The sequence below is a fragment of the Manacus candei genome, unplaced genomic scaffold (assembly GCF_025592945.1).
Source record: "Manacus candei isolate 608988 ecotype Guabito, Panama unplaced genomic scaffold, ASM2559294v1 h1tg000069l, whole genome shotgun sequence".
In the NCBI taxonomy this organism is placed as follows: Eukaryota; Metazoa; Chordata; class Aves; order Passeriformes; family Pipridae; genus Manacus; species Manacus candei.
In genome coordinates, this window is record NW_026138117.1 from 5,382,445 (window position 1) to 5,405,341 (window position 22,897).

General features: G+C 37.2%; 1 protein-coding gene across 1 annotated transcript; it reads left to right on the forward strand.

Moving 5' to 3' along the window:
• The first annotated feature begins 887 nt into the window (after positions 1-887).
• Positions 888-22,220, forward strand: TMEM182 (transmembrane protein 182). The gene is made up of 5 exons (XM_051806890.1): positions 888-1,267; positions 1,657-1,756; positions 3,077-3,175; positions 11,624-11,761; positions 21,164-22,220. Exons 1-5 carry the CDS (start codon positions 1,127-1,129, stop codon positions 21,385-21,387), a joined length of 702 nt encoding a protein of 233 aa, XP_051662850.1. The 5' UTR covers positions 888-1,126; the 3' UTR covers positions 21,388-22,220.
• Positions 22,221-22,897: the final 677 nt, after the last annotated feature.

Genomic DNA, 22,897 nt, shown 5'->3' on the forward strand with positions numbered 1-22,897 from the left:
TCTTCTCTTGATCCCAGTACTTACCAGCATGCAACGTCAGTGGATTTTCTACTCTTATGATAGAGAATACCAATGAAATTTTATTGGGTAATGACTGCAGGATCTGGTGCACGGTATAAACTCAATAAATCTCTGTAGTAGCATACCCTGTAAGCCACTAGAGAAGATTGGGAAGGCCTGCTTGCCATGAAGTGAAGTTGTTGAAAAAGCCTTTTTACTTGTGTAGTGAGTATTTAGAATTTAAATGTGCTACCTCATCGCTTTCCAAAATGGCCAAAGCATGTGTATGGGAAAGTGTCTTCTTGTTTAGAAAAGATGAAAGTTTTTTTATCAGGTGCTGGGAGGAATTTTTAACTTCATACATTTTTGATAATGTGCATCTGAATAAATAAAGCATTTAAATACTTTCATGTTTAGTGTTGTTAAACCTATTACTTTAAAGATAAGATGTAATTTTTTAAAGAGAATTATTTTGTAAAAATAGTTAGGATTTTTCAAAGGCATCTCTGCAATTTGGCTACCATGTTTTAAAATTCTATAAAAAAACCTCAGCCTTCATTTTGTAATGTGGCTTCTAGTAACTTCCAAAGTGTTGCAGGTGTTTCCTTCCCTGCTAGCAGCTAAGGAAGCATTCACCACCACGTCTGAGCTTTGGAAGTCCTTGCTCCTAGTATGTGCTCTGCAATGCAGTTCATGTAGATGGACAGAGCCATTGCAACTCCATCTCCGCTGATGTTGGTGCACCAGCTGCAATAATATTTCAAGTCAATCCCTGATTAGTTAGGGGAAGGTCAGCTATTTCTGACTGGCCTCGCCCAGACAGAGAAACAGAGTGAAGCTCTGCCATCAGTGTCCTAAAATAGAAGGCCCTTTTCATCTGTCAGACTTGAGTCAGCCACATGGAACACAAATTCGGAGACACAAATCGACTCACAGGGCATTGGGAAGAAGGGCACAGACAGAAAGTCAAGTGAAGAGAAACTTTTTCTGATATGAGCTGTATTCTCCAAACAGCTTTTTAGTCACTTTCGCGATATTTTATTTTTTACTTTACTGCCAACCTCACAAGTAATTAAGCTTTTTTTTTTTTTAATAAAAAATAAAAAACCAAACCCAAACTTTGATAATGAAACTGAGTGTGGGGATATTTTTTGGAGGCTTCTTTGCAGCTCTGGGGGTTTTGCTTTTTTTGGTGGCGTTTGGAACTGATTATTGGCTTCTTGCTACGGAAATAGGAACGTGTTCAGAAGCACCTGAAGATGCTGGGGTTAGTATGGACTTTTTTACTTATAACAATAATTATATATATAGGTTTCTTGGATGTGTTTATTTTCTAAGAATTTACTTCTGTATAAACTTTTGAATATACTAATTTTGACCGCTGGGAGTCTTACAAGCCTATTTCAAAACCTCTTGAAATCAGTTGTAATCACCTCTAAAATGACTTTTTTGTTTGTGATACTGCTTTTGCAATAGGATATCCTTTCAAAAAAAGTATGTCTATTTAGATATGCTATAGCTGATCTACATGCACACAGATGTGTGTCATTATTATGGTTTTTGTTACCTCAACATCTAATTCAGGTTGAACTTACTTGTTTCAGCCATTCAAATATTACATGATAATGGATTTCTTTTTTTTTTCTTCCCCTATAGGGACTGAAGGGCACTTTCCATCATGAAGGTTTCTTCTGGAGATGCTGGTTTAGTGGAAATGTAGGAGATAATAATGCCAGCATGTGGAGTTTCTGGTATAGTAAGTAAATTTTTCTTTTTACATTATCTACAGTAGTTTGTTCTCAAAATTGTTAGGGTTTGGTGGTGTTTCTTTTTTTTTTTTCTATATTGTGAATCACTGGATTTCATATGGCTTCTTTGGTGATCAGTTTCTTCAACTACCCTAAAATAAATTCTTGACACACACTTTTGTAATTTGTACTAAAGGAAACCCCAGGACCAAATGATACAAGTTTAACTATCAAATTAGACTGTGATTGTTATGGCTGCTCTGTTAACCTGAGTCCATTCTTATCTACACAGTCTCTTGCCACTACCTGTTAAACAGATGGTTTTCTTCTGTTATGTAGGGAAAAAAGAGCTTAGTGGTTATTAGGAACTATGAATTTTTGCTTGGAGAATTTCTCCATCAGGTTCTACAAATGGGTTAAGGAAGGAATGTGAAAATGGTGTAGGACACACCATCTCCAGATGACCCTTTGCTTTCTTTCACTACATGCCAAGATTCTGGAAGATCAGGTAGTATTTTACAACCAAAATCCCCCATGAAGAAATCAAACAAAACTTCTTTTCCTGTCTTACACTCCCTCTGAGATAGAGAGCTCCCTCTCTTTATTGCAAGATTTCCATAATCCTTGTGAAAAGCAGGTGCCATCATACAAATTTGATTTTAATAAACCATATTTTGTAAAATATATTGCTTACTCTTAGGTGGAAAATGTAATATTCCCTGTAGTTAATTTCCCCTTGTTATTTATCTGGAGAATTCTGTGGTCAAAAATCTGAAATTTAAATGTGGTTTAAGTTATAGTCAGCTTTTATCTTTAACTAGAAAGAAGGGAATGTTTTTATAAATATTTAATATAAAGGGTGAAATTACCCTTTTCTGGGGGATATTAATTCCATAGACCAAACTCATATTTGTGGACACTGTACACTTTCTGAAGATGCTTGATACTTTCATTGTCCTTTCACAAGAGAACTGTAATTTCCTGAATTTTTTTTTTTTTTTGTGGGACATGTGGTAATGAGATGAACATAATTAACCCTCAAAAGAGAAAGGTACCTGTGGCTACAAAAGCGTACATATGCAGAACATATAAATTGCAGTGTAACCTTCAGCGTGGCTAATTTACCGTTCCCATAGTACAAATCTGTGTTGCTCTTTAAGGAATATCCTTGTTTGGATAACAAGGCTCATATCTCTTACCAAATCAAATCCGCTGAAAGCTGTTGCCTAGGAAAGAACCTATGAAACCCAGTTTGCCCATTTGAAGAACAGACGTAAAATATTGTTGAGGCAGTAGAATATTAATCTTCAACTTTCTTTCATTTTTAGCTAACCAATCACCTTCTAAGAATTGTACACATGCTTACCTGTCACCATTTCCTCTTCTCCGAGATGAACACAACTCAACTTCCTATGACTCTGCAATCAGTAAGTATTGGTTTTGGTGCAAATGGATACAATGTCTATAGTTTCAAGAAAACAATTTGGATGCTTCCGAATAAAACAGCCATCACTCCGCGCAGTTTAATTAACAGAGTTTTGGTGTTTCATACTTCTCATAATTTTACAACATACATATTTAAACCACTATTTAACAAATCACTTAAATGAATGCTTAGCTTGATGGCAGAATTGAGGTAATTTCTAAAAAAAAGCCATTTCTTTTCTAGTGCTTTTTTCTCTGACATATTAAGTATCTTCCTTGGGCTGAATGCATTAAACAAGTACTTCTTGTCATGTATTTCAGTAAAACTGTTTAGGTGGTTTTTTCTGTTAAATAAATAATCATGTGGAAATATATTGCATTTTTACTGTATGAGGAAGGAGGAACAGGGCCTTCATGCTGTCTGAGTTTATTCAACTAAGTCAAATATACGTCACTGAGAAAATCTAGCGCTGTAACAGAGAAACATATAAATAGATACATGTGAAAGATATACAATAATTGAAAACCTTATGTTTGAATAATGCCTGGAAAGCTCTGTTTTTAAAAAACTTAAGAGCTACTTAAAAATATTGGGCACATTTCATCAGATCGAGAGCTTTATGCAAATATATTTGAAGTTAGTCACTTCTGATACCTATTTCATATGACTTTTCAAACAGTCTGTTCTGTGTGGATGCTACATGTCTCTGACCTTGCTAAGTGACCCCTTCCTGTCCTGAAGCTGTAATTATGCTTTTGATAACTTTGAAGTGTCTTTAGAATCCAATTTTTTATGCTGCAGACATGAAAAAGAAAATAAATGGGAATTATAATTGTTCTGTTAGTCTTAAAAAACTGTGAACTGTTTGTCAAGGAAGAATTCAGACCTCACCATTCAGAGATCTAACCTGTAACTTTACAGGGCATCTAGAACAGTTTATCTTTTCATTTGAAAGTGACAGAGTCATCAGCTCCTAATAGTCTAGGCAGAGTTTGTATTCCACTGTTCACTCATACATTCACAAAGGTTCCTCAAATTATATTGCGTGATTACACAGAAGTGGACAAACAAAGAAAAAGGAAAGGAGAAGGAATATCATCAAAAGTTTAATTAATTTTAGTTAATGTTTACCAAAAGAACGACTGCTCAAATATAATTTTCCTATCTATATTTCATATTAGAAGATTAAAAATAGGCAGAATTGTACTATAGATGCTGGCCCAGGTAGAGTATATTCAGAGCCATTCCTTCTATATAAATAGATACAGTTGGATTGCTTTCAAGCTCATTAAAACTGAAGAGGGTTTGGGGTTTTTTATGCCTACAGTTAATTTTCAGCATCCAAGCTGAGTTATTTACTAGAGCAGGTATGCTTATTCAAGAGTCTTTCACAACTTTTTATGAAGAAGTTTATTCATCAGCTCTTCTGTTAGGTCAAAACTTGTTTCTCCTTTAGTCTAGTTTGACAGTCAGTCCTGCATGTGGTATTTGGCAAACAAGTTTTTAAAACCTCGCTGCAAATGCAGTGGCTAAATTAAGAAATGCTAGAAGGTTATCTTCTTCTTGATTCACAAGAGAGGAAATACTTATCTGTAAAGCCAGTGGCAAAAGGCCTTGGTTTGATTTCATAAAGAAGAAGACGATTTCATCAATGATTTGTATATCCAGTTGTCCACATCAGCTAAACATAGAATAAAAAGGCACTACCAAAAGGTTGAGGTTATTGTCCCTTTTTTCAGTTCTACTACTGTTTCTTGATACATGTGTCATGGCTCATAGTTTTCTTGACATATTCACTTTTGGGGATGATAAAAAACCCAAATCTCCCCCACAAGTTTATCATTATGTTTTTAGTCAAATCCTATTTTAATCAAGTCCTATTTTAATTAGGAATAGATAAGAAGAAATATTCTCTCATGTGAAAAATAATTCACGTTCTTTTTCATAGAAAAACAAACAGCTGAATAAAAAGCTTTAAACTTCATTAGAAAAATCAAACATGCATATGCAACATATTTTCTAAAAATCTCTAACTTTCTGTTAACAGGTTTGTTAGTTTCTGAGGAAGCAAATGTGTGTGACTTCTTTTACAGACTGTTTGGCTTAAGAAACTTTGGGACCCTTTCAGAGGAATTTCAATTTAACTGCAGTTCCCTAGTGGAAACACAAGCGTGGCTTGTTGCTGGAGTGCCATATCACCATCCAGTTAGAAGAGCTCAGGCAAAGAGAAGTTGCTTGAGGAACATAAAATCTCTAATGATCGCTGAGTGCAGTGTCTGGACCAGTTTCTCTGTTGACATAACTCCTTTGGCTTTAGTATTAGTAGGAATTTGGCTTAGAGCTTTTCTGGGACAGAATTCAAAACTGCCTCATCTATCCTCTTTTAGCTTATTTACATCTTTTTCTATGTTCAATTTATGACGTTCATGTGATAGTTCCCAAAAGACTGAGGACCTTGAATTTTAGTGTTACAGTGAGCTGGTAACACTAAACATACCATGGCATAATGTATGTCTTACAGATCTTTAGAACAAAGAGTTGGTTCATCCTGATGTACAAACCTAGACTATGAGCTCTTGGTGTGAAGAATTATGGCCTTAAACAGAAAAGTAAAGACAGAAAAACCTAAAGTGATGCTTATACTGGAGATTTGAATGCATGCTTTAATGTATCAGATTTCTTTTAACTATTACCATTAAATGCATGATCACCTTCAAGGGGTTATATAGCATGGCTTTGAAATTGCAGCTTGTTATATCTTTTAATGATGGTTATAATGTTTTTGTTCATTTACTGGTTTTGTTAAGTATCTTGACAAAGTGGGGAGGACTTCACCTAGCTGTCGTGTAAGGTGTGGTCGAAAGCTGTGTGAAGCATCATTTATCGTTAATGTGCTTAAAGAAATTTGTAGGCCATGTCATTTATCTTAGCCTGAAACAGGCATCTAAGTGAACTCAGGGGAAGCCTGACTAGTGACATTCTGTAATGGTACAGAGGTTTATAGTGACAACTATTACAGTGTGCAGTCCTTAAGTTAGCTTAGCACTTCATTGTGTTGCTAGCAGATTTATTTATATGATTCACAAACATAAGGGCAACAGACTACAACCTAGAAATAAAAAAATTAAATTAGACCGTACAATTAAAGAGCCACAGTAGCAACCTCTACATTCTAACATAAACATAAATTTGTATAATCATAACAAGATTAGTTACCCCATCAGGCTATTTTGAAAACATAATAGTATACTACTTAAATATTAATTCATTGTTAACTAGATTCATGCATGATATCATGTAATTAGATTACTTAATACGGAGGACTATCACACTTTTCTAAAACTCTTTTACTATAGGGCAATACTAGGCCTGTTTTTGAAAAATGTGCTAAGTCCTTATTTGTGGAAATAGTCCCATTGGCCTATTGAGAGATTATTCCTAAGAAAAAGAAATGAAAAATCTAGCACCTAGTCACTAAGTCATTAATTTTATTTTTGAGAGGATTTTTTTCAACTTAATTTGGAAATAAACAATAGTTCCTTAGCTGTTGAAAGTCTCCCCAGTGCCTTCTGAAGCTAAAGTGGAAGCAATTTAATGGGGCAGTGCTGACACATTGGTTTAATACTCTAATCTGTAACTGCTAATACTTTTTTTCCTAACTATTAGTATCTTATTTTGTCCATTACTGGGCATATTGCCAGCACTTGAAGTAGTGCCTAATATAATGTATAATACACAATATTTGTAGGACTAAAGAGAAATTCTGATTCAGCAGCTTTTAAATTTAAAATGGTGAGATCAAATTTGTTGGAAGGTTTATTAATGGTTTGAAATTAACATAAAGAAATCTAGAAAATATCAGCAATGAAATACAAAAAAAAAAATAAAATTGTACAAGTGAAATGTTAGCAGTAGTCTATTTCTATGTGGAAAAAATGCTGTTATGTAATACAGTCATATAATTGCCCGTGAGAGATTCAGTACATTTAGGAAGGGAGAGCTCTCTGGCCACCAAGCATCAATAAAGTAAGAAGTATTTAAGAAAGCAATGTATCCATATTGTGAATATTGTATTTATTTTACTATAATAATACCCCTGTAAAGGGTATTAAATGGAGCTGAGAAAGGTCTTGCAAGGTTTAATGTGTTGCCAGGTGTGTCTCTTGTGGTGCTGCTGAGATCCGTGATCTCAATTACAGTTGTTTATCTGCAGAGATGTTCCTGATCGAGAGCAGTTCAGGTGTTTCACCTTTCACTGTACTTTATATTTGGTGGCAATACTCTTGTCAAAAGCATTTTGATATCTGTTACATTAAATAGAGAGGAAAAAAGAAGACATTCTAAAATACAATCCACAGATCACAAGATTGTTCCCTTTGGGACGTGAGCTTGTGGGTGATAATTCAAGGCAACTTTTCCAAGTAATTTTGCCTCTCTTTAGTAATGTCTGTGTGGCACTGCAGTCACACATGCTTCAAAAGGTTTTGTAGTGCTTAATAATCTGTATTGATATTAAATTCAATATTAAGTGGCTGGTTTTTTTTTTTATAAGCCACAGAAAATATATGGACTGACGGCTGAGTTTTGAAAACACTTGAAGCCAGCAAGGGCAATAAAATACATGATGTGGTTTCATGAGGCTGATGTTAGCATCTGCAATAGTAGAAGGTGTTGCTTTGTGTCTTTATCTATCCTGTTTCTGAATAACCATTGTGGAGCTTTAGAGGCGTGCATGACTGCTACACAAGAAGTGCGTGGTGTAGGTGACACAGCTCTGTAACTTTGTCAAATATAATATTACTTCTCTTTCATATCATGCACCAGTAACATTTTAAAATATGAATCTGTGACTTCAGTTTGTAACCAATTATGGAATCTACTGTACTAAAAAGGGAAGCTTTTGATAATTTTTTTTGATAATTTTCAACCATTTCTCCGAAATTTGGTCCCTAGCTCAAACCCAGATACTTCTTCTAGTTTTCAAATAATGCAAAAGTCTCTGGAGGGACTTAAATTAGGATCTTTAGAGAGAAAAGCAAGTAGCAAGGGAAAACTACAGGTCAGGCAATTTTTGAGGAATATGTTGCAACCGTAATGTTCCCATACAGGTGCAGTAGTACAGAGCTCAAAAAAAAGTATATTGTGTATATTCCTGTTTTCTACTAAGTGTTATTTTTTGTTTGTAGGCCTGCGTGTCATTTCTAAGGCAAATGTTGTACTCAACAAAGGGGCAGGTCACCAAGACAAGTTACAAAACCTTCTGTTTAGCACTCTTGCATCACAGAGCAGTGGTATCTAAGATTTCAAACACTGTGGATATGCTTACTTTGGACTCTGCAATAGTGTTTGTATTTTATTTCTTCTGTTGTAGGAAATACTTGGAATAATTAATGTATTTGAGGTAGGTGACTCTAATATAATCTGTGAAGTACCTGGAAGAGACAAGGGTACTCCTTGTCGTCTGGACCAGAACATGGGCTATCCTATGAAGTACTGCAGTGTGATTTGAAATGGTGCAAACTTGTATTAACACTTTTTATAGGTCCACTGAACCGTTATTTCTTGAAACAGACTGTTTGGATCGTGGTGTCAGCCCTCTTCATGGGATACAAAGAAGCATAATTCAAAGCAGCGTCTTCTGTTGCATTTTGTCTGTCAGGGTTCACCTCAATCTCAGAGCAGCAAAGTCTTTTACTTGAAGAGTAATTTCATTCTTAGGAAGGTTTAATTTCAACCACTTCTTTTGTGTTTGTCTGTAGATGCCAGCTAAGCAAAATGACAGCAGTAGGCCTGACTCATAATTTGGCATGATTAGCCCTTTAGGAAGTGATCTTGCCCATCTAGGTAGAGAAGATGGGAAATTTGATCTGAACAAAAATGATCAGAGTGTAAAATAAGTGAAGCCATCTTTGCAGAAAAATGGCTGCTTTTTAACTCCCTTACGAAAGTCTAAATGCTCGTAGGGTGTTTCTTCAGACTTGTACCACAAATTATTCAAATGGATTACTGCCTTTCAAATTAGAGGGGGCTCTCTTTTGCTTGAAAAGTCACAGATTTTTGATCAGACTTTGTGCAGGTCAACTACACTGTATTTTTTTAATTGATGTTTAATGACAATTTGCTTGATAAGCAAGTATTAGGATAATCAGAATTTATCCATGATTCTCTAGAGTAAATAATTATTTCTAGAGAAATAGAATGGAAGCTATTATATTTCACATATAATGCATAAAATAGTTACACTGTTGGAGCAGAAAAACAGCTTTTCTCTTGTATAGTTTCAGGGAGGTTTAAACAAATTTTCATCAGTTACATTTGTACTCCTTCTGTGATCTGTTTCTAAGAACATTTGAGTATCAAATCAAGCTTTTCTCATAAAATGTCACTGAAAGCAGACTTCAAAGCTTCCTGTATGAAGAGCAGATAATGAAAGTGGATGCTGATTTTGTAATGCTGGAGAATCTTGTGTCCTCATCCATTCAGAAAATAGAAACACTGCTGCATGACTTATGCGACTGACCATAATAATATCAAAGAAAGCTTTTTCAAGGTCCATTTTGGCCAATGTGTCCTATTATATAGCATGACTTTGAAGTACCTTGGGCCATCTATGTAAAAGAGTTGGGTGGTTATAGACTGATTTAGTGAGATTAGGCTTTAAACGAGGAGGTAATGTCCCATGGACTTGGGGACTGCAGTGAAGCTTATCAAAGTAGCCCCATGAGTAAAATAATATGAAATTGCTTCAGAAACCCAAGACTGAAGGACTTGAGAGATTTACCTCTCTAGGTCTCCATTTACTGTCTATTTGCATTAAGTGAATCATTTAACTATGTGTTTAACTTTAAACAGGTGCCTAAACCCCATAAGAGGTAGAGTACTTAAAGTAAAATGCACACTTAACTGCTTTGCTGAGGCATAGCCTTATTTCTTACCTACTATTCCCATAGTTTTTTGTTTATATGGAGTGAAAACTTGTATTGGATATGAACCAAAACACAATTTTAACCCTTCTGCCAGCTACTTTCAGATGCATTCCTCCTTTATATGCCCAAATCTGCTGTGGCATCAGTGCGGAAGAAAATTATGTCTCTGAATGTTTGCTTGGATTAAAAGGGATGCTATTTGAAAAGTATGGCTAATGTAATGTGGTGAACATGATCTAGCTAATACATTTACAAGTATGATGGTGAGTACTTTAACAAGAGTTAAACTGGTCAAGTTAAAAACAGTAGGGTTTTTTTTGGAACACACTAGTGGGAAACGTGATCTGCTAATACCTAGTGTACCTTCAGATTTCAGATGAGAGCAAACCCAAATTATTCCAGAATAGCTGTCTTTAACAAGCTGTATGAATTTGAAACTTTCAGGATATGAACCAGTATAATAGCTGCTTGGTTGTGTTTTGCCATAATAGTAAGTAGGTGCTGTCAGATGATAAGTGGCAGTTTCTTTTGTGATTCACTTTTCCTGACTTGCCAGCTGGCTTACATACTTTCCCTCAGTTGGGTGGAAATGTTTTTCACTGACTGAATTGTCAGTGCTTCAAGATTTTCAGATCTGACGATGAAGATCCTTACAACTCGTAATTTTACTAATGGGTTGTGTTAATGTACCAATTTTTAAATTCATGGGAGAAATTTATGTCACTCTTGTAGCATTTGTAAAATGATGACTTTGTTAAATGGATGTGCAATTAACCAGCTAAAAACTAATTGTTAGAAAGACTCTTTTGGCCAGAATATGTCACAAAACTCTCAGCTCATTTATCACCAGCTGCATTCATTAATTCAGCACTGCTTGGCACTGTCTAACAGGGGCTTCTGAAACATAACATTTTAAATCTAATAAAATACAAAGATCTTTAGAGCAGAAATAGGCTGGTTTAAAACATTTAACTGTTTTTCAGCAATCCTATTTACATTTTTCAGTTTCTCCCTGCTCCTGCTTTAGGTTTCTGTCTACTGAATTTGACTATACATAAGGAGTATTATCCAGTTGTAAATTGTAGAGAACTTACGGATTCTTATTGGTGATATAGTCCGAACACTAAGAATGTCAAGATGTTGCAGCTCTCTGCTTCTCCCAGACAATTTTGGTGAAATATCAGTCCAATCATTTATCCTAAAGAATCACTGCTACAGCTTTGGTGTACTATTTTTGAAAGAGTGTAAATTTGGTCAAGTTGCTATCTTACAAGATACTGTTAAATAATCATCAGATGGATTTCATTCATGGTAACTTACAACCTATTTTCCGTGATCATCAGATAAGGACTGGCATTCAAACCTAATTTGGGCCACATGATATATAATGATTATGAAAAATAGAATAAATGTTTCATTTGTTAACAAAGCAAGTGATAAGACAAGGGGAAAAAAAATCTTGTTAGCTAATTTGGATAAGTTCTAAAAAGCATTGTAATTTTTTTCCTTCTCCTTTTCTCCAGTTTATCGAGGTTTCTGGACAGTTCTTATGCTCCTGGGAGTGCTCACTATTGTGATGGCTAGTTTCTTCATCATCTGTGCAGCTCCTTTTGCCAGTCACGTTCTATACAAAGCAGGAGGAGGCTTTTTCATCATTGCTGGTGGGTATACTGTTTGCTCAGTCAATTAAAGAATAGAAAGGATGAGTTATTTCTTCCCTTTTCCTTGACCAAAAATCATATTAATCATGGTTAAAAGAAAAAAAAGCATATGCTTCTGTCCTTTGGCTTGTGGAGCGCCCACCTTGGAGACAATTCTTTCCACAGTTACTTAGTCATGAAGCTGTTCTAAAAGCTATTTTTGGGTTAAAATTAAAAAAAAAATCCAGGACAAATAATGAAATTACACTGCAATTTTAATCTACTTTTTCTAATCAAGGAAAAGAATACATATTTAGGGATGTTGCCTCATAGGATTCTCAAGGGCTTTAGCTAAAGAGAGGGGTTTCTCTTTTTTATCAGTGATGTGAAAGATGATTATAGTGGATTCTGAGGAAGCTGGGGGACAGAGCACATTCACATGACCAATATAGGAGAAATGTTTTGGATGTGATAGGAGTAAATAAAATAGTTGTCGTATTGTAAGTGGTTGATAATAAAATAGTTGTTGTATGAGTAAGTAGGAGCTCTAAGCCTCTCTGAATGAAAGATAACAAGTAAGTGAATTCCCTCCTTCCTCATAACCCACATGAACTGTGGAGGATGCACCCTCCCAGGATTCAGCTGATATGGGCAGCTCTCTGGCATGCTTTTGGTTAACCTTGAAAAGTCTGTGATGTCACACTGGTGTGTAAGATATAGTTGTATAGGATGTAAATGATAGTACGTGCTCCATCAGTGTTCTCCTTTGCTTAAAGCCTGGTGAGAGGCAGCCCTGTGAGAACACAGTATGTTACAGGGTAGGAGCCACCTGTATCAGGACCAAAAGGCCTGAGCTCTCTTTCTGCTTTTCTGCTGACCTGCTGACCTTGCTTACCCACTGCACCTCACAGCTCTTCATATGCAACTAGTGATCATTATTCCTTTCTAAAGGACTCTCAGTGAAGTGTGGGAAGTATTTTATATTTTAGCTGAAGAAAATCGCACATACTTGCATTTGATCCCTTGAGAATTGCTCCTCCATGCTTTTAAAAGACATGCAAAAAATATTCATAGTCTGATGGAAATCCTAAGATATTTCAATGCATTTTGTCACTAATTTGCAGGGCAAGAGCCCATGCGAGTCCTGCTCTTTCTCTGCATTTGTAATGCATAAAAAACCTCAACTGTCACTAGAAAGTAGCAGAGGCTGTTTGAGGGGGAAAGGGCACTTGAAAGATGCCAGGAACTGACGGGCAGAGGTGCAAAACGATGTATGTCTTCAACACTCTGGGTCAGTTAATCTGCCCTCATTTAGGGGAAAGTTAGATCCTCAAGTCTGCAGTAGCCTCCCTCTGCTTCCCTAGGAGGCTTGCAAGAGGCAATAACATTTATTGGCAGTAAAAATAGCAGGTGTATAAGAAGTTCCCCCAGCTGGGGATTCATTTCATACTGAAAGAGGGGCCTAATTGGATCAGATGAATGTGCTATGGAGGAACCCTTACACCCCTCTTCCCTTTACTGAGGGAATCTGGAGAGACTATATCTTTAGGTGTGTGAAGTTAAGTGAGCTTTATTATCCCAGTGTGTGACCTTGGGTCTGTGTCTTTGCCCCTCACCCTTTGTCCCTGTAGAGCAGATGTTCTTTAAGGGAAATCCTGATTTTTTTACTCTCTCTATATGTAGTATCTTTCAACTTCAGTACTGTTCTCAATCAGGGCTTCAGAGAAGAGCTATGTTATTTTTACTATTACCATTACCATTACCATTACTATTGCTGTTGTTGAAAAGCAAAGATCTTTAGCAAAATCCTGCTGTACTTTGGTAAAAAGTAGTGATGGCAGCAGAATATAGGACCCATTCAGCTTGCTCCAGGCCTTATGGCTTGGGTAGGGGGCACATGGTTCCCAACCAAGGTCTTCTGCACCTACTCCCAGTCCCACCAGTAGGGCACGACTGCTTGGGGAAGGTACTTACTATAAATATCATTATCCTATCCAACACTTCAGATCACCTACAAAAACACTAAAAAGAAGTTTGTTGCTTTCATCTCTTCTCACAGATACTGCCCATAGCCAAGGAGAGAGTTTATTTATACCATGAATTAAAAATCATGCTTATTGGTGTGACCATACTGACATAAGAAGTTCTTACAAATAATTTGCATTTTCAGTAGTTAAAGCTATGTCCTGTGGGATGTTTTGGGCAACAACTTACTTTCCTGGGGTGTTACTGTTCAACGGCCCATCACGTGAAATGGAGAGTAAGAGGGGTTCTCAGACCCGAAGGTATGACAGCATGAAACTGCTATCTCTCTTTCTCTCCCAGTAAAAATTTCTCACAATAGGAGGAATAGTTATTATCTTAAATCTAGGATAACATGGGGAGAGAGCAAGATAAGGTAGAATACGATGCAGGAGTGTTTTAGCCTGCCTTTAGAAGTCAGGACAGTGTGCTCTATTGTGTCCCTGCTGCCCTGACCCCTTCCTCTACCCATCTCCTTCAGGACTAGAGAGTCTGTTTGTTTACTGCCTGCCAAAGAAAAACAGGGTGTGGAAGGGGAGAGTGATGAGAAGTGGTGCATATTTACCACTCATACAAACATGTGATCAGGATGCAGCCAGGGTATGCATCTACTTAAACACAGACCTAACAGCAAAATGAAAAGATGTAATGTGACTTAGATTATAGGTGAAGTTAGAGTTCTTCCAAGACAGAAACCAGCAGATTGATTTGAAGAAAAAAAGGAATTATATACATTGTTTTGAAAGAGCCTGGATGCTGTCTTACCGCAAAGTTCAAGCATCTGTTATACTGGAGAGAATAATCTTCTGAGAATGAAACTAGACAAGATGGTTTTTCTGTGGAAGTTAGGAAGATGATAGGAAGATCATTCATTTTCCTGCTTACATATCATTAAAAGAAGTTAGATGAAATAGATTTAATACCTGTTGTTGGACTGAAATATCTTTATCCTTCTGCAACCTTAATTGACAACTTAGGCAGCAGACAAAAGCTCTGCCTCAACTGAAGAGTACTTGTAGTGTGGTCTGCTGTGATGCCTTAGGGTTCTGGAAGCAGCTGAAGATATTATTGGGAATGAGATTCACGCCAACTGTTCAGCCATCTGAAGGCTGTTTTGTATGAACCAACTGCTTAAATTTCTATTGTCAATAGAAAGAAACACTCAGAGGGACACCTCACCTTATTTGTGATAAGGCAGATAGACTTACCTTTTAGAGGAACCTATGGAAGAAGCCTAAACAGAGATCTTGAGTGACACAAATAAATTTAGGTTGGAAAGGACCTCTTGTGGCAATCAAGTCTGATCTCACGTTTACAGCAGGGCTGGCTTCAAAGTTAGATCAGGCAGTTCAGAGTCTTATCCAGTCAAGATTTTAAAATCTCCAATAATTGACGTTCCACAGCACCTTTGGGCACTTGTCCCAGATTAATCAACTTCATTGTGAAAAATGTTTTCTTTTTTCCTTGTTTTCACCTGAAATTGTCCTTGATGCAGTTTGTGACCATTGTGTCTCATCCTTTCAAGTCTACAAGTCTCTGAAAAGTCCGTCCTCATCTTCTCTATAACTATTTAGAAAGATGAAGACTGGGTTCTTCTCTACACTAAAATTCCCCAGCTCACTCAGCCTCTTCTCGTTCTCCATCCCCCTAACCATTCTGATAGTCATAACCTCAGTTTATCAGTACCTCTCTTTCACCAGGGGTCCCCAAACTGGACGTAGTTTTCCATATACAATATCACAACTGTTGAATAAAGGGAAGTAATAGTATTTTCAAACCTGATGATGGTGTTTTTGCTAATGTGGCTCTGTATGAGATTAATTTTTGTTTTTGTCAGACCTCATTGAATTCTTGCACACTGAGAGGGAGCATTCTTGTCCTTTAAGAAAGCTGCCTGTGAGGAGCAACCGGTTCTTCTGGGCATCCTTTGCCCTTCAGGGCAGTCTCTCTTGGGATCCTGCCTACCAGTTCCCTACACAGACTGAAGTCTGTTCTCCTAAGTTCTGGGTCTTTAATCTCTTACTCACCTTCCATGTTCTTCCTAGGACACTAAACTTTGCCATTCCATGACCATTATAACCGCAACTAACACCATCTATCATCTTCCTGACCCATTTTTTCTTTGTGAGTAGCAGATCCAGCAAAGCACTTCTATTTAGTTGGTCTGTTCCACAGCTTTCAAAAAGTTTTCCTTGATGTAGTCCAGCTACCTATCTCCTGGATTGCCTGCTCTCTGCAATGTTGCTCTTCTAGAAGATATTGGGGTGAGTCCCTCATGAGAACCAGAAATCATAATTATTTTTCCAGTCCACTTTATCTTCTTCATTAGGTGGCCTGTAGGAGATGCTCACCATGACAGCACCCTTTTATCCAACTTATTGATCTTAACCCATGAGCTCCTCTTACTTAGAAGATCCCTATCCATTCAAGATATTTATTTCTGCAGACTGCAGCCATCCCACCCCATTTTAAATGTTCATATCTCAAAGAGGGTCCTGTAGTCACAGAAGCCAAAGCCCTGCTTGTGACATTAGCTGCAAAGCCAGGAGCTGATGCACAGCGTATAGCAACTTTTGTATAGCATTTACCCTTTGGGCAATAGGTTTGAGATCATCATCACCTGGGTCCTGGGCCCTTACCTCTCATCATCAAAGCCCTATAATTGCCCACTGACATTCTCTCTGACAGCATCACTGGTGCCCAGGTGGATGAACTGCAAAGAGGTCAAAGAACCTTGGAAGCTTCTTCACAGTGTTGTATATCTGGGCTCCAGGAAAACAACAAACCTACCCACAGAACAGTTCTGATGTCTGACCTGTGGAAGAGTCACACACCTGCCTTTTCCTAATTCTGATCTTTAAGAAAGGCTGCTCACCTCTCTTATGAGTGGTGTAGATAAACTATGACAAATGGAGCAGAACACAAAATTATTTGGTGCAGCTTTCCCTATTATTCGTTGTAACCTCATAAACCACTTGAGGCTGCAGGTGAAACTACAGCTGCTATACCTGTGGGGGAAGAGTGTATATCAGTTCAATGATATCACAGTTCAAGTGCTACCTTTGCAGCCTCACCTTCAGGTCTACAACATCAGAGGCTGGTCCAAGAGCAGCTACAGTACTGCAAACTGCAAGAAGCCTTATAGTTACTTCAAAGGTCATAGGAAAAGAAGAGAAAGTGGCCATAAAATAATCACAGCAGCCTTCAATAAAGTCCATAATTACCTTGCATCTCTTTCTGCCTGTGTGGTGGTAAAAACTGTCCTAACGTACTGACGTCAGGACAGTAATATTCCAGGATGTGCACAGAGCATTACAGAATCACACCCTGGTGAAGAAGCAAGATTAGAAGTATGACTTCTGCTTCCAGCCAAAAGAGTGAAAAAAGGCTGATACTTTAAATGTATATCCTAGATGAGGACAAAAATCTGTCTTCAGAGACATATGCCAACTCCTATAACTCTTAAATGGGATCCTCTGCATGTGCTTTGGTCTTTTTAAATAAAGATCACAAAAGGCCAAGGTAGGTGGTAGAATCTGAAATAAGGACAGGAACAGAAAAATGCAATTGAAAAAAAAAATACATACACACACACACATACAAGTTTTCCTCAAGCGAGATAAAGAGTTTTAAACTTCTAGGCACAAGTAAAAAGCTCACATCATTCTTTCCAGCACCTGTTGTCTTCTTGTCTGCATAGTAAAAGATTCATGCCACAAACAGCCATTCACCACTGACAAGTGAAAGGCATTTCTACGTGGGAAGAATCAGTACCAAAGGCCAGCAAACTGCTTCTTGAATTCACAGACATTTCTAAAGGTTCTGTATTCTTTCTCCTCTACAAAATGCACAAGTATTTGTTTGAAAGAAATTCAAAAGAATGAATGCAAAAGACAGAAAAGTGTGACCTCAGAGAAGTCCCATGTCTTATCACACTGCACAGAGCTGTGTATCAAACATGTGTTTATAAAAAAAAAAAGAAAAAGAAAAATGGAAAAAAAAAAGAAAGAAAAAGGAGTAGTAGGGAAGTATTTATGTGTCTTAATCTCTCTCAGACATATTTCATGTTCTGTGAGTAATTTTCCCCATCATTCCTGTTTCATACAACTGCTGTTTCATTTTATATTCACTAAGAGGTGAGGGCAAAAGGATTCCCGCACACTATGCAAAAGGTCTAAATGCCAAAAATGTAGAAATACATAATAGCACACATTTTTCCTAAAAATATTTGCTTCATTGAATTTGGAGTTTTTTAAAGTCTCATTACTTTTGTGTTGGCTTTGAGAGTTCATGACATTCCCAACAGATAGTCAGTGCAAGACTGAAGGAACAGATTTCTCAGAATAAATATATATTCACTAAACTCCTGTCTAAGTGCTTAACCCTTGTGAAATCATAACTGTGAAAATTAGACAAAAGGAGCACTAATGAATAAAATACTGTTGGAGACAACAGGACATGGTCAGTTTTTACTTAACCTGATTCTACTGTTCAAGATATTTCTTGAACACACTAAGTAATACACCTACTAATTAGTCTCCATTAGCAGGCAGTGAGAACACTTAAATACTCCTTTAGTGCCCTAATTAGCCGAAAGGATTTACATGCTCTTCCTCTCTTTTTCTTCTCTTTTAAAGAAGGACATTTATCTCTGCTTGATATACTTTTCTTCTGCAAATTTCCATACCCAACAATTTGCCACTCGCCAGTATAACAGCTTGCTGTGAAATCACACCCGCTGGACCTTAGCTTCCCTGAAGTTGTTTGACCACATATGGTAGCACAGTGTGGCAGCATTGGCCTGCTGTTTTGCCCCTACATAGTGTTGGCTCTAGTTTAATCACTTAGGTGTTTCTTCAGACTGCCCAAAAAGCAAGGGATGCCCATTTCGAGATTAAAGCACCTCTGACGCAGTCTTGTTTTAATGGCAGATGTTTCCAACTAAGTGGCCTACTTAACTTTGTTTCTGCCCAGGGTGCTAGAGGGCATTCCAGATGTGCAAGGCCTGGTTATACTTACCTGCTGCTGTAATAAGGGAATATGCACCACTACTTTTTGTTATTATTGTTTTAGACTAAGTTTTCCCCAATGAAGAGAATAAATAGAGGACAAATTTGAAAATGCATAGGCACAGCCAGCTGAAGAGGTAAATTCCAATGTTTGTATGGATTTTGCCAGGTTATTAATGTATCTTTCCAAATCTTTGGGCTATGTTGTTTCTGTGTGTGTTCAAGTTTTGAAACCTTGAGCAAAATCCGTGTATCTAATAACTCCATTTATGAATTTGGTCCTGAATCTTTTTACTTTTTAAATCAAAAGTTACTAACTGTGTTTGGTTCTAATTTTCTTATATTGCCTATGTTATCTGTTATCATTAGACATTCTGTTCTACGAATCTTCTGCTCAATTTGAATTATATTTGGAGAGTCTTCAATTTAATTTCTCATTCTTCATGTCTGGCTGGCCCTAAGGTGATCTTTCTCTCTGATTGTTTCACCAATTTTATGTTTAATACAAGTGCAGTACTAAATTCCATCAAAATTCAGTTTTACTTAGGTAAAATACTTTCAAAATTGAATTTATGCCTTTTAGAGTTGAGTGTTGGGGTTTTTTTTCAAGCTTAGTTAGAAATCTGAGTCCTAGCAAAACATATAATCCCAGAAGTGTATTTCACAGAGAGAAAATGTGTCTGCCTCCTTCTTTATTTAGTTTTTCTACTTTTCTTTCAGCCTCCTAAAAATTGCAGATCCTTTGGAAATTTCAGTTATGTTTTGATTATGCCTCATGTTAACTACTTCAGCTCTTTTTTTGGTGGGCTTCAAAAGATAGTGTTTACAAGCATTGAGTCATGAGCTCTCGTCTGTCAGATGTGCAGGATATATGTAAAGCTATTACATTTTGACCATAAAGCACCAACAAGAAGGTCACCAGATCACCAAGTTAAGCTGCTGCATCTAACCCGTCTAGTTTTATCTGAGTCAAATGAGAGAGTGAGGACAAGAGCTGCTCTCTGCTAAATGGGCAGAAAGGGCAGAGAAAGGAGGTTGTGAGACAGCATCTCAGGCTGGGAATGGGGAAAGGCAACCATCAAAGTTTACCAGGACATGTGGGTCTGGAGCAAAATGCCTGGCCATGGGTGCTTACAAATTGTATTTCTGGATTTTGCCACAAATGTCACATTTGTTCAAGGTTGCATTGCAAGTATTTAGGAGGATGGTGAAGAGATCACAAATACCTTTAACTTATGCTCTGCAGCTCTACAGCCTTTAGACTCAAGTCTGGCAGTTCAGTGTTCCCAGGACTATGCACTGGCTTGTGATTTTAATGAGGCACCTAAATATCCTGGGATAAAAACATGATGGGGTTGTGTCCCTCAAACATTTTAATGTTGGAATAGATAGTCCTGCTGCTGTAACTATGCTGGGACAGCTGGAACTCCCAGAGCAAATGGATACATGCTGGAGCATGCAAAAAATTTAGACTTGTGCCCTCAGTTTTCCAGCAAATGTTTTGCTGGAACATGTGTGCTGCAAGCTTGCATTTCTCAAGTGTCCACATTCCTCTAGAGTGAAATAAAATATTAGGAATGCAACTGATACTTTGGAAAGCACTTTCTTCTTATATCTCCTTCTGGTATATAGAAACAAGGAGATTAACAAAGTTTGTAAGGACAAGTGCTCCTATTACTATCATGTGTAAACAATCCAGAGGAGTAGTTGGGAAAAGGCTGTGAATTATGTGGTGGATTAATTGCAGGAAACTGTTGTATAAAATTTGAGATTAATACTAATAACCTACTCCATAGCTATTATTTAATTATTGTTGGTCTTTTTTCCTATAACAAGAGCTTCTTTTCTAAATGTGGATGATTTTGAATTAAAGACATTTGAATTTTTCTGCAAAATATTTGAGTAGAATACTCTGGAGGTTGCAAGTTCCAAACAAAGCCCTTTTTATAAGAATAAAGATGCAAATGCAGAGAGGGGAAGATGCTAGAAAAATTTCCCACTCCTTTCCAAAAGACTCATAAAAACAGTGTCAGAGTTTGGGAAGTAAAAGTAGATATTTTTTCCCATATTGTCCCATCCCATTCCCCCTCCCTCCTCCGCTTTGATCCCTGAATTCAAACCAGTAAATAGCTGCCTGAATTTTGCCTTAAAGTCTGCCTACCAAAACCAGATATCTCCTTTTGGAGATATGGAAGTATGCCTTTCAGAGCAAATCAGAAGCAAGATGGAGGTAGTGGCAGTTAGAGGAAGCCAAAGGCAAAAATTGTCCAGTGGTGGCTGACTGTGCCTTGCAGACAGGGCCTCAAGCACTGGTGGATTTTTAGGTATTACAGTAAATGCACCCATCATCTGTTTCACACTATATTGTTAAAACCTGGTGTTTCTTTTCCAGGTGTCTTGTTTTCGCTGGTAGTCGTGATGTATGTCATCTGGGTCCAGGCCATGGCTGATCTGGAAAACTACACAAGCATGAAAAAAATGGATTGCCCAGACTTTGCTGTTTATGTACGTTATGGCTGGTCTTTTATGCTGGCTCCTATAGGAGTATTTTTTGCTTTATTAGCAGGAATGCTGTTCTTATTGGTAGGGCGTCACATTTATTTACATTCAGACTAGTTGTACACTGCTGAAGGGAATACAAGAATACTTGTGAAACTTCATGACGAGTATAAGCTGGAACACAATTTTATACATTATTACCATTATGGCAATCCTAAGTATGCAGGCAGACTTCTGGAAGTTCTTCTATTGCTTGTTTAAGGGTAAAAGATACAAAACTCACTACAGGAAGAAGCCACCTCTAGTCCCAACTAGTTGTTTTTAATTCTTTAGCAAGTACACATGTGGTTCTCCAGATTGTACTATTCGCAGCATTTTTGTAGGTTTGCAAACAGAAAAAGGCAGAAATTTTTTGCAAATAAAAGCCCAACATGAAGTGACCCAAATCAAGATTTTATGCATTTATCTTTTAGCGTTTACTTTGTGCTTCTGTTTGTTGAGAATGGCACAAAGTAGAGGAGAAGGTAAGCATTCAAATACAGGAATTCATTCTACCTCCTCTCCTATTTTCCACTAATTGCCTTAGCTTTAATGGAAGAAAAGATGTCTGCACTTTATAAAAATAGAGTGCAGATCCATGAGAAGAGGACATAAGAGAAGACAATTGCTGTGAATGTGTAAAAGCTTAACTCCTTCCATTACCCATTTCTCTTTTCTGTATGCATTTGAAAGCTGTATACTTCTGTATTCTGAAGTCCATATATGTTGCATGACTCTGTAAGCCAAAATGCTGTAGTACAATCACTAGCTGCAGTTATGCCAAAATTGTATTTTGAATTACAGCATTAAGAATTTAATTAAGTTTTAACTCTTTTATTTTTTCTGGTTGTGTAAAATTACTTTTTTATTAAAAAAGGTTTATTGTCAAGACAATATCTAGGACATGAAAATGTGTGTCTTATGCAGCCTTCATTTTCCCAAATTTTAAAAATTGTAGACCAAATCCAACTTGCCTACTAGGCTTCCTAGGGAAAGCAATGAGCCTAGCTAAGACAGTAGGAGACGTGGATTTGGTTCTATATTGTAGGAGCGGCTGTTTCTCTGTGTGTTTATGTGTGTGCGTGCACATGTGTTTGGAAGAAGGGATAAGGATGAGACTGTATGCATGGTGTAGAAAAGATGGGGTTGAGTTTTAACAATGGGGAAACTTTGTCTGGCATTGGGCCCAAGCTGAAATTAAATCCATCTGAGAGTGTGCTGGTTTTCACTTTGTAACTCAGTGCAGAATAGTTGGGGACTGATGGGGAAAAGTAAAGGCTGCATGTTGGTTTCTTCTATTTTGTAAGGCTTAATTCCACAGCTGTTATGAATACTAAAAGCATCACTAAAAGGCAAGAAAGGAATGCCCATATAGAAGATGTGGTGGGCCAGATTGGATATTACTTCTATTTTTGAGCTTTTGTGATTGGAAGGTTTCCAGCCTTTCCTGCTACTTATTTATTTTTCCATCATCAAGATTAGCTTTATATATTTTAGAACAGGAAGACAACAAGGGTGGGAGGTAGGGAATCTGGGAGGTTTAGAATAATTACCAAATCACAAAAATATTTTTATTGGCAGCTAACAC